Here is a 12,648-nt window from a genome sequence, read left to right as displayed (position 1 = left end):
ATGTACAACAGCAGACTTTATAGTACAAAATTGGGAGGAATTTTTCTTTCTTTTTTTTTTTTTTGTGGTACGCGGGCCTCTCACTGTTGTGGCCTCTCCCGTTGCGGAGCACAGGTTCCGGACGCGCAAGCTCAGTGGCCATGGCTCACGGGCCCAGCTGCTCCGCGGCATGTGGGATCTTCCCGGACCTGGGCACGAACCCGTGTCCCCTGCATCGGCAGGCGGACTCTCAACCACTGGCCACCAGGGAAGCCCTGGGAGGAATTTTTAATTCCTTAAGAAATTTGGGATTAAAACGAGTGCCATCAAGAAACCATTGCATTCTGTGCCTCGCACAAAGCAGGCACTTAGTAATTATTTATTAACTGAATGGATAACAGACATGCTCTGGGATCTAATCCAAGCTCAAATATCAAATTCCGTCATGAATGATCCGATTTATAAAACTAGAAGCTGTCTAAAAGCTAGAGCTTATCTAACTCAAATGCCTTTTCAATAGGACCACAACTTGCTGCTCGAGCTATCTCTTAGAGTCCTTCAACATCTCTTTTTAAATTTTTAGTATCTCACTCGATTTAAATGAAATCTGATAACAATCTTCTATTACGGGTGAACCAGCAGTTAACCTTGATGCTGGAAAGTAACAGTTTAATTTGGGTGAGTAGCAAATGCTGATTAATTTTTTTGGAACCGTCAAAGGAGAGAACAACTCTTGCCTTTTTTTTTTTTTTTACTTGGTAGGGCCAATTTTTTTCCCAGAAAATAAATGACTACAACTTTTGCAGAGAGGTTCTTTCTAGCTTCCAGAAAGCTTCCTTCAAACTTTACGTACAAATAACCTGGGGATCTTGTTAAACGCAATTCCAATAGACAGGTCTGAGAGGGTCCTGAGAGAGCAAATTCTGATAGCCTTCAGGTGATACTGCCGGTCCGAACACCATACCTTGCTTAGCAGAGGTATAAACTCTCAACCATCTTAGGTCACCTAATTCTCCTTCTTAACGCTAAAGATTTGATCCAAGTGTGCTTGTTATTTTGTAACGAAAGAAAGTTTCCACAGAACGTCAGGCCTGTTAATTTCCCTCGTTTTCCAATGGGAAAAAAACGCAGTTCAGGATCGCAGCTCCACCTTCCAAACTAGGTTGTCCTAAGACGGCTTAGGGGACCAAGGTAGGCATCTATGAACCCAGGCCAGGTCTCTGCGACGACTCCCGGCCAAGAGAAAAACCCAGCGCCGGGTATCGCGGGGAGGCCCGGACGCCCTCGGCCTCGGACGCAGGCCCTTTCCAGGAACGCGCGGGCCCGCCCCCCGCACGCGGCCGCCCATTGGCCCAACGGCGCCGGGCGTGACGTCAGTCCCCGCCCCGCCACTTCTCCGGCCCCGCCCCGCGGAGTGGCCTGGCGGTTTGGTCTGGAGCAGCTGAAACCGGTTTGAGCGGAGCCGCTTCCTGCCGCTGAGCGCCGCGGTTGGCCGCCTGGGGGAGCGCTGGCGAGGCGCGGACAGCGGGCGCCCGGCACCTCGGCCCGCGGCACTGCCTCTCGGGCGCGGCGTCGGTGGCGGCGCGGACCCGCGGACCCGGCAGGTGAGGCGGGAGGTCGGGGGGCCGGGCGCGCGGTGCGAGGGCCGTGGTGGCCGCTCACGTGGCGGCTGAGTTGTCAGGGCGACCCGGCTGGGGGACGCGGGCGGAGCGGGGGGCGAGGCATGGGCAGGGTTCCCCAGCCCGGGCGGGCTCTGCCCGTCGGGGAAACAGCGGCCTGGACGTTCGCCCCGGTAAGTCGGTGGGTGACACATGTTTATTGTATTTATCCTTTGCTGCCGCGATTCCGCTGGGCTGCTGGTGCTTCGTTCCCCTCCAAAAATTTTGCAGCGTTTTCGATATACGAGAATGCATAAACCGTGGGACCACCATGAGTATTAAAAGAAACAAGTCTCGCTCACCACCACTCTCTGGCTTTATCCATAAGTAATTCATAGTGTTTTGACAACTGCTTATTTTCTGAAATTGCCTAACCAAGTAGTCTAGGGTGTGCTTGTATAATTCAGTTATTCCAAGAAACCGAAGTGCCTTAGTCTCTTAGGAAAAGGTTCCAGGAACAGTCATCAGTGCCCTTGATACAATTTTAAGACAGTTTCCCCTTCTTATAAAGCTCTTCTTTTTCCAAAGCTCTTCAAATTGCCTTGATGACTTCTGGGAGAAAGCCTTCATCAGTTAGGTGCTTCATCGGCCCCCTCTTATCCCACTGCCCGGTTAGAAGGAAATTAGGCGTGAATTCAGCCACGAATTGTAGAGAAATCTTTCACCATTGAGGTAGCTGCCTAGTCTGTAACACATAGAGGAACTGATAGAACGAAGCAGGATGTTTGGACTTGATGTTTTCTTCATACTCTTCTTTAGCCCTTCCTATTTCTGCCCAGTTCCTATCCACTACTCCCCCCCTACCCCCTTGTGTGTCTTGCTACGTTTCTGACAGTTGTGACTTAGGTAAGAAATAAATACAAATTATCAGTCCTTTTTCCAACTCCTAACATTCTGGATACAAATAACACAAGATAAAACAAACAGGTAAAACTACACGGTGGTTCAGTGGTTCTCAACTTCATTAGGGAGAACCAGTATTCTAGACAAAATAAGATTAGGAAAGTTGGACTCCAATAATGACCACAAAGGAAATCTCAGTGTCAGAGTGAGTAAAATTTGATATGTACAAAAAGTAAGTTGATGAATCAAATCTTTGTGTATAACTTAACCAGGAAAAATAAACGAAATGCATATGAAAATAATATCAAGATGAAATGGAAAAAATTTGGAATAGTTTTATGACATTGTTTAGAAAGGTGATTAAAGAATTAACCGGCTTAATGAAATCTCCAGAACTGCTTTCTTAATAAAAATCCATTCATGTCTGTGTACATTTGATTAAAATACTGGCTCAAAATATACTGGGGTCTGAATAGTGGGGTCATAATGATCCTCCAACAGGATGAGCAGGAATTAACTCAGGAAAATACAGGCATTTCATATATTGTTTTCCTATAGTCAGTTAGGCTGTTGGAGCCTAGGAAAGAGCAAGGAGAATTGGAAACAGCTTTTTTCTTTGAAAAAGTATTTGAAGGAAAACAGTGGAGTTTTTTTGGCTAGAAAAAAACACATTTTAGCTGAAAATATCTGTGACTTCAGTTTAGCTCTAAAGTAAATGTTCCTGTACCTTTGTTTGCTTAAATCTCCCTTTTGTTCCCCAAGCTGGCAAACCAGTAAAGGAATGTGTTGGGATAGTTTACTTGACAAAAAGAATCGAGTAAAACTTATTTCAGGTAGTGTAAACTCTGAAATATTTTTTAAATGTAAATTACAATGTCATTTTGCAAATTATGTGAGTCCTTAAAAAAGTTAAAGTAGTGTAAAATGCTATTCAAAGTCCCAGATGAGAATGCTGTTTAATGCTTATCTTCAAAAAGCACAAAGTGGAGGTTATGTTTAAGAACCAGACCAAACCAAAAACCTATCTCAGAAAGTCTGTACGTGAGGTTATAGGTGAATTGGTTAAATTACATATGCAGTCAGCTCATGTATGTAAAAATGACTAGCATTTTTCATCTTATTCTTGTTGTATGTATATCTAGAAGACCTCCCCTGTCCAAGCTGAGATTTTCTTTGCTTGTTTGGAAGAAGAGGAAGTGTTGGTTGTATAAATTTTTCGTTCCACAACAGAACAGTATTTTACTTGGTGGTAGCAGGGTGCCAAAATTGAACGCTTCAATTCTGCACCAGAATTTTGGCCTCTGTCCACGATCAAGTAAACTGCTGTAGGAGCAGCTCTGCAGGCTCTTATTTGGTACGGTATTAAATTTGGGCAATGGGGGGAATGGAAATTAACCAGATTATATGACTTAAGGCAATCCAAGTTGGAGATGATGCTTTGTTGACGACTGGGGAGGTTGGGGGGGGGGGCGGTAATTTTGTGCTTGTGTATGTAGCTTTGGTGTAGTAAATACTGGATACTGCAGCTGGTTCCAGTCAAGTTACTATAGCCACTTTTACAAGCAACCTTAAGAATGAGAAGCTCAATTTTAATCAGTTGATTTCCTTTTCATTAAATTTACATGTTTCACATTTAACACAGTAGAAATTTAGAGATAATTTTGTACTAGGTGTTGATTTTAATACATAGGAATAATTACATCTGATTTCCCTAAAATTGGTTAAAATAGTTACTTAAAATTGATCAACAAATAACTGAACACCAGCTTTTAATTATGTAGATGAGATTGTTCTTAGTAACTGTGGCAGAAAACACTGGGTGAAAGTACAGGTTATATGTTGAGATGGTGGTTGTTTATTAAGCAATTTGCTGGATGATAGGGCTTTTTGCTATGTCTCAAAATTAATTCAGTAACTTAAAAAACCAAGCTTTTGCTAGCCTTAAGGTTTCTTCTTAATATGATTGATACAGATAAATTAAATGTAAGATATAGATAAATGTAAGATTGCAGTGCTTCAATGAATCATTTTATTTATTAGGAAAGGAAATAGTCTTATTATCTTAGGGTTATACTCAGATTCATATCAGATGTCATATTAAAAGACAACTATTAAGATATTTGGGTTAAATAGGTAAAAGGTGAGGTAACAATCTAGAGCTAATTTTAGATTTGGAACATTCTTTGGCCATGCTACAACTGGATGTATATGCTTTAAATAGATCATGTTTACTCTTAGACACAGAAAGTAGATTAAGGTATCAAGGACAGGTGTTTTTTCCTCCAGTGTGGAATCTTGGGTTTTCTAACTGAAATGGTAGAGTCGCCAGATACGGAATTCTTTAGCCAAGTGACATGAAACCACATTGACTGGTGTTCTTGCTTAGTATATATACTGTATTTACACTTTGTAATTGATGTAGGTGGGATGATGCATAGTTTATAGCTAACATTGGCTATAAACTATGATCCTCGTTGCAGCCCCCCTGTGGTTAGATATTAGAGATTCCTCATCCTCAGCCCTCTTGATATTTGGAGCTGGACAATTATTTGTGGAGAGCTGTTCTGTGCATTGTACGGTGTTGAGCATCACTCCTGGCTTCTACCCACTAGATGCCAGGAGCATCACCCACAGTTGTGGCAACCAAAAATGTCTCCTGACATTGCCAAATGTCCTTTAGAGGACAAAATTGCCTCCAGTGGCAACTGCTGCTATCGATCTATCTGCCTTGACTTGGAAGCGTGGTTAACTGTGGGTATTAGTGTTCATTAAATGACCATTGCAGAGTTGTGCATGTGTTCACAGGGAGGGGAACATAGCAAAAATGGAAGAAAGAATAGCTAGGAAAGGTACTTGAGGATTTTTTTTTGAATAAAATAATGTGTAAATGAAGATAAGCAATTTCAGTTGGTAAATTAAAGGAAATGATGTAAAGACATCATTGGAATTATTTTAGGAACATTGATGGATTGGGGGTATGAAAGTTTTTTTGGAGGTGTTGGAGTAGTTATGTACAATATGATGTGACCTTGTGTGGAGTATGTATTCTTTCTATATTTAAATTCTATAAACTGCATGAGAATTGATGTACATTAATTTTTTTAAAAAATTTCCTATCTTGGGACTTCCCTGGTGGTCTAGTGGTTAGGACTCCGTGCTTCCACTGCAGGGGGCATGGGGTTCCATCCCTGGTCGGAGAACTAAGTTCCCGCGTGCTGTGGCCAAAAATAAATAAATAAATAAATAAAACTAAAAACAATTTTAAATTTCCAGTCTTTTCTTAAGTACTTAAATTAAGGGATAATAAGGTGAATAGGTTGGTTAGGCTGGGAAAGACAGTGAAGAAATGAAAAGTAAGCTGGAGAGAAAATGTGGATAAGGAATAAAGGACATCAAAGACTTCGGGATTTAGATTTCTATAAGTAATGGAAGTGATTCCAAGCCAGGGATGTGAGGGATATTCTAATTGACATAAAATGTATTGTTGGGAAGCGATCGAGAAGCCAAAATATAAGTAGGAGACTTAGGGTTTTTAATGAAGTTTAAACTTAGAAAGAAAGGCATGTACATAAGATCAATTAAAATCTACAGGATTTGGTAATGTTGACTTGGCCAAAAATTCATTCGGTTAATGAATATGTTGTTCAATAAAGTTCTTGGTGAAAATGAAAAATGGCAGACTTCCTGCTGGCGCAGTGGTTAAGAATCCGCCTGCCAATGCGGGGGACATGGGTTCGAGCCCTGGTCCGGGAAGATCCCACATGCCGCAGAGCAACTAAGCCTGTGTGCTACAACTACTGAGCCTGCGCTCTAGAGCCTCTGAGCCACAACTACTGAAGCCCGCACGCCTAGAGCCCGTGCTTCGCAACAAGAGAAGCCACCACAGTGAGAAGCCTGCACACTGCAGCGAAGAGTAGCCCCCGCTCCCAGCAACTAGAGAAAGCTCGCCCGCAGCAATGAAGACCCAATGCAGCCAAAAATAAATATATTTTAAAAAGTCTACTTAAAACGAACTTTTTGGCCAACCCAATAGATTGCAGAGTTGAGACTCTAAATTCGTGTCTGCAGAACTACAGTAATGATGGGCCTGTGGTTAATAAAGAGAAACTTGAAAAGAGTGATTTGTGAGGGGGAAGGGGTTTTTGTTATTGTATTTTTTAAGCCATTGGTTAGGTCACTTAGAAGCAGGTTCTCAAACTTGTTTCAGAACTTAACTAGTTTGTTTTAGTGGGTGGTACTTAAGTTCTTTGGTTGTTTTCTTGTTATTAAAATTGGAACCTTCTTAATTAAAGTAGAAATGCTCTCTTGAGCCAAGTTTTTTTGTCTCTAGTTGTTGGTTGTGTGTGTTTCCCTACACTATAAACATGAGCCTGGTCAGGAAAGATAGGTTGAGTTCAGAACAGCTGCTTATTAGAGGAGAAGGTATATGACAAGATAATCTTGAATTCTTAAAAAAAGTTTGGACACACTTGTTTTGCAGATTTTTCTGGTCCATACATTCTTACAGAATAGGTTTGTAACACTAGGTCCTAAAACTTGCTAGATACTTCCTAAATAATTCTATATATAAGGTATCTGAAATCTTTTGCTCACAGTTGAGATTCATTTTTGTTTTTGTGTGTTTTAACTTGTTTCTTGGTGGTAGCTATCTAGAGCTGATATTCATGTACTATAAATGACATCTTTTTCTTTCTAGCACAACGTCCTAAAATAAATCCATCAGAATGACACCTTCTCAGGTTACCTTTGAAATAAGAGGAGCTCTTTTACCAGGTATTGTAAAACTTTACTTTTAAACATTTAAAAAAAAATAAATGAGTGTTTTTCTTATCTGGATTACCTTAAATATAGAGTTGTTACTAGAGTGAGCCTAATTATTAGATGAAAGTATCTTTAGGACATGCCTGATAACAGAAATGTGCTCGGAGCATAACAAATTCAAGAAAAAAAAACTTCCCAAATAGTAAGTGTCTTAGTCTCATGTTTTCCAGGAAAGCTGTGAATTTTGAACAGGACAGATAATTGAACCGTAATTTGTTTGTTTGTTTGTTTTTTGGCTGTACTCCGCAGCTTGTGGTATCTTAGTTCCCAGACTAGGGATTGAACCTGGGCCCTCAGCAGTGCGAGCGTGGAGTCCTAACCACTGGACCGCCAGGGAATTCTCTGAGCTATGATTTTTAAGTCATGAAAATGAAGGAAATTTTTCTAGTGTTGAGGAGTTGGTGAAATATTTGGTGAAGGTAAATTTGTTCCTTACTTGTACATCTATTTTTTTAAGCTTTATTGTATTTTTTAACTGTCTACTGAAGCAGTGTGAAATAATTTTAGTGTAAGGTAACATGTCAAAACAGTATCACACCTTGCTACTTACCTGGTTAAGACTCCTCCCTTCTGCTGCAGGGGACACGGGTTCGATCCCTGGTTGGGGAACGAAGATCCCACATGCCGCACAGTGCGGCCCAAAAAACAAACAAACAAAAAAAACAAACAGTATCACGCCTGGGTTAAAAATTCCTTGTTTAATACACTCTGGCTATGCTGGCCAGTTCCTCAAATCTTTTGCATTCCTTTCCTCCTTTGGGGCTTTCTCAGATTGTTTCCTTTGTTTAGATCTGTGCCCCCACCCGCCACCCCCCTAACTCTCCTTATCCCAGCTTCCTGTATTCAACTAGGTTAAGGTCCCTGTGAAATTCAAGGTTCTTTTTTGTAGTACCTCTTATGAGTTTTATGGAGTCATATGAGTAATTTTTCTTGTGGACAGATTGTAAGCTCTATGAAAAAAAAGGTGACTTTATCTTATTCATGCTGAATTCCTGTACCTAGCACAGTGCCTGGCTCAGAGCAGGGGTAAGTATGTGTTCGAACAATGAATGAATGATTCATTCTGTATGTCAGGCATCTTTGATACAGCATCCATCACAGCACCTGACGGTGTGTGTTTGTCCAAGTTCAGATTCTTAGCCAAGATGATTTTGTACAGCTCCACCTCTAGGCAAGATTCTGCAGATTGAAGATTGCTAGTCAGTTGATGGGGTTGCTCCCTTATGTCTAGTACTCACCTCTTGTCCTGTGTGTAACCTCTTCTGTGGAGAGAAGACTGCAGACCTATATCATACTTTTGTGCATAGGCAGTTTAAGCTAGAAGGAGCTGGCCACATCAGGCAAATGTGGTGACCACAGAATTAGCCACAGAAGGGTCAGCTTGACAAGGTGGAACTCCTTCTCAAGGACTAGTGGCAGATGTGAATGTAGGTGGGAAGGAAGGGAGGTAGAGGGACAGGGAGGGGATGTTGGGGTGGATTTTCACCTCCCCCCCAGATCTCATGTCACCTTGATTTCCTCCCCAAAGCAAGGAGGAAGTGTTCTCTGCTGAAAGTGGAAAGACTGCAGAGAGAAGTGAAGTAAGAGGGAACAAGTAAAAAGAATATGTGGGGGTGCTGTTTGCAGATTCCTTTAGTTAGCATTCAGGTCTTTATAATCGTCAATAAATGAAATCCAATTAAAGAAATAGGTCTGTTCTGGTAAAAAGTTTCCCGTTTTTCCTCATAGAAACCATATTCAAAGGCAATCAGCAGAAAGACAGAGTAACATTGCAGGAGGGAATTGGTAAAATGCAGGAGCACTTATATAGAAGGAAAGTAACCACAGATTGTCCAAGTTTCACTTTTTCCATGTGGGATACATGTTCTTTCCAGAGCAGAGAGTAGCTGCTGTTTTGTATGGGGATAAGAAATAACTGACTCCATGAGCAAGGTTAATGAGACTCTCCTTTACAAAGGAAGTATAACCGGCCTGAATCAGTGATTTGATGGTAATCTGTATTTTGAGCTAGGAGCCACTGCATATGCTGTACATATGCAGAGCAACATATATGATCTTGAGAATAAATATTTGTGCCTTGTATTTAGCAAGTGTTTATCTTTTTTTTTTTTTTAATGCGAAGAGGTAGTGATAACCTAAGTTAATTGCAAAAAAAAATCTGGTTACTTTAAAGGATTGGTGAGTATTTTAACATGAAATCTTTATACATAACCACCTTATGCTTTTACAGACATGTGTTTAGAACCCTGAAAACTCCTGAATGACTACCACATTTGGGATTTTAGTTAGGTTTTAGACAGTCCAAGCATATAAAATGCCATGCAGGTGGCTAAAGCCAATTAGAACTCTAGTCTTACTATAGTAGTGCCCAGAGCTTGGAAACCAAGCTACTCTCAGAGTGTGGAGGAGTTTGTCCTGAAGTTTGTTCACTTGGGCTCAGTTCCTTGTTTTTTTCTTTATGGATTTTAATTATAGTAATTCAGAATGTGTTGATATATAAGTTAAAGATATCTGCATACTTATATTCAAGAAGTTGTAGACTTTTGCTAAATATATGGAATTTAGCAAATATAGGTGATGACTATATGTTGGTTTGTGTGTTGATGACAAGTGTTCAGATGAAGTGTGATAGTCTTTATTTTAGTAAGGAATACGAGATTTTTGTCTAGTTTTTCACTAGTCTTTGTTCTGGGGACTTTTTTTTCTTTGTTTGTTGTTGTTACATTGCTCATATCCCATTGATAATTTTCTTGATCTTTAGCTTCTTGGTAGCTACTGTTTGAGTTCCTGGAAAATATCAGGTACTGGTTCTGTAGGATACTTATATGCTCCTTTAAATTGGAAGCTGCCTTGAAGGCAAGGACTGCCATTTGATCACTTTGTCTTGGTACTCATTATTGGCTCAGTAAGTAGTTGAAAAATGAAGAAAAGTCTGTCCCTGTACATTCTTCCTTTTCTCTGCCTTTGGTTCTATAGAGGTGGGTCAGGTTAATAACGTAGGTGCTAGTGTGAGTGGCACCTGGGTCCAAACCCATTTCTCCACTGAAGCTCTTCCATCTCCACTGAAAGGGACTCTGCATCCCATTAAATTAGTGCAGTTTCCTAAAACTAAAATGAGATGTTCCTACTTAACCCACTATAACTCATTATGTTTCTTTAGGAGAGGTTTTTGCAATATGTGGAAGCTCTGATGCTTTGGGAAACTGGAATCCTCAAAATGCTGTGGCTCTTCTTCCAGAGAACGAGACAGGTGAAAGGTAAGCATGGGCATGTCATAATACTGAATAATTGTGACATTCAGATTATAAACTTGGGGGTTTCTAAGATACCTTGGTATATTTTTCTTTTAATTTTTATCAAACTTACCACATATGTATAAAGAGTGAAGTCATTTTACAGAGTTTGCTGTGAAAAAACAAGTTCCTCTGTTTCTCAATTTCCACCTCGCAAAAAGTCATTTTCAACTCTTGGCTGTTGGCTGGTTCTTTTGATGCTTAATACCATATTTCTAAACAGGCTTATATTGTTATTTCTTATTTTAAAAAAAATAAGGCATTTTTTTGCTTCTCAGTACTATTCTTGATAAAAGATCTAATTTTTGCTTTAGCTTATGAAATAATTTTCTTGAGACATATATTCTTTTAAAAGTAGCAGAGGGTGGAACACATCCTTAGAAATTTTAGCTAATGTAATGAAATAAGTTTACTACTGACATTAAATACAGCACTAAACTTAGCATGGGTGTGTTGGTGCATTGGAGTGGGGAAAGGAGGATCTGGGTGCCAGTTTCAATTCCGCAGTTAGCTGTGATCTTGGGCAGATCTCACAACTCTAAGCCTTGGTTCCTTTATCTGCATGGTAAAGGGGTTAGGATAGAATCAGTGTTGTCAACAAAGGTGGTCCTTCTCTGTATGGATATTTTGAAGTGTTATGGATTGTCAGGATGTATGCGTGGGGGTAAAGGAAAGATGAGGAGATTCTAAATAGTATACAAATACATGCCGTGCCCCCAGGGAGAAACATCAGATTAGATGATTGTTAAGCAGTGCTACTAAAAATGTGGCCTGTGGACTCAGTGCTAGACAAAAAACATTTTTTTATCAGTGCACGATGTGAGAAATACAAAGATTGAGAGCAAGCATTTAGAAATGTTTATGACAGTTTGACATTGCTGGGATACCCATGCATGTCATGGACTTATCTCATTGAACTGGGTACATCATAGACCAGAAGTATTGGTCATGGGACAAGTAGAGTAACACAAGTAAACAGAAACTGGTCCTTCACAGCAGACAGTTTGAGGAGCACTGATGGCAAAGCAGAGGGAAGTAACAAGGAAAGTAAAACAATACCATAATGTAAGCTCAGGAAAAGAAAACAAAAAGCATACATAGAATACCCGTTTCTCTATTTGTCATTAGTGTGACACATTTTCTCAGCCAATTCTCTTCTGTTTTTATAAGTTAAGTTCTGTTGACAAATGATATTGGGATCACAGAAAAACGAGATGTTTATTCTCTTCTAGTGCCTATTTTTTCCTTGATTTGTGGATTAGTCACTCATGTCTGAAGTGAAACCTCATGTCTTTCTAAACTTGTTTACCTCTGCTCTGAACTCTTGAGCTGCCCTGTTACCTGTCTTAAGTCCATTCTAGCCAACCTGGTCAAAGTGATGTGAACAGAATGAGAACAGTTAACTTCTTAATTTTAAGGAAGCAGCCATTTTGACATTGCTGTACAATGAAGTATAATTGATTCATATATGGCAGATAAACAGTGCTTCACAAAGAGAAAGGAAGTAGATGACACAGTTGATATAAGTAGTTGATACAAGATGATACAAAAGGTAAACAAATCTGTTTGCCTGTAAACAATAGTCTCTTGGGGGTTTTTGGTTGGTTGGTTTGTTTTTGACAGCGTGCTGGATCTTAGTTCCCGGACCAGGGATTGAACCCTTCCCGCTGCAGTGAAAACTCAGAGTCCTAACCACTGGACCACCAGGAAATTCCCCAGTCTTGTGTTTTAGAACTGTGTTTCTTTGGGATTTCAGTGTACTCTGCATTTAAGTCCTCTGTTCCTCCTTTTCAGTCTCTTAAGTCTCTCTGTACCTACAGGTTTGTGGTGACAAGAGCTCTGTTGGAATTTTTTTCTTACAAACAATTTGAAGGTTGTGGTGTTATTTCCTAATAATGCAGAAAATGTGGGTCACTTATGATTTTATTTGCCCTTCTTGGAGATTTCATGGTATTTTTGTGGGGAGGATATTAGGGCAATTCAAAATTAGACAGGTGCACTAAACCTTCTCACTGCCCCTCTTTCCTGGTTTTTCTTCAGTTTCATCAGGTTAC

General features: G+C 40.3%; 1 protein-coding gene across 3 annotated transcripts in view; it reads left to right on the top strand.

Moving 5' to 3' along the window:
- The first annotated feature begins 1,441 nt into the window (after window positions 1-1,441).
- GPCPD1 (glycerophosphocholine phosphodiesterase 1) overlaps window positions 1,442-12,648 on the top strand; it is a 63,005-nt gene continuing 51,798 nt past the window's right edge. For 2 of the 3 annotated variants that reach the window (XM_033440283.2, XM_004276447.3), the window contains exons 1-3: window positions 1,442-1,583; window positions 7,177-7,253; window positions 10,462-10,558. In XM_033440283.2, the coding sequence (XP_033296174.1) occupies window positions 7,205-7,253; window positions 10,462-10,558 (146 nt within the window). In that variant the 5' untranslated portion in view covers window positions 1,442-1,583; window positions 7,177-7,204. Of the gene's footprint in view, window positions 1,584-7,176; window positions 7,254-10,461; window positions 10,559-12,648 lie in introns of those variants that run through there. The other variant, XM_049699482.1, reaches the window with a different exon arrangement.

This window comes from Orcinus orca, chromosome 16 (genome assembly GCF_937001465.1).
Source record: "Orcinus orca chromosome 16, mOrcOrc1.1, whole genome shotgun sequence".
NCBI lineage: Eukaryota > Metazoa > Chordata > Mammalia > Artiodactyla > Delphinidae > Orcinus > Orcinus orca.
The sequence above is the reverse complement of the archived record's forward strand: the minus strand, read 5'-3'. Positions and strand labels throughout refer to the sequence as shown.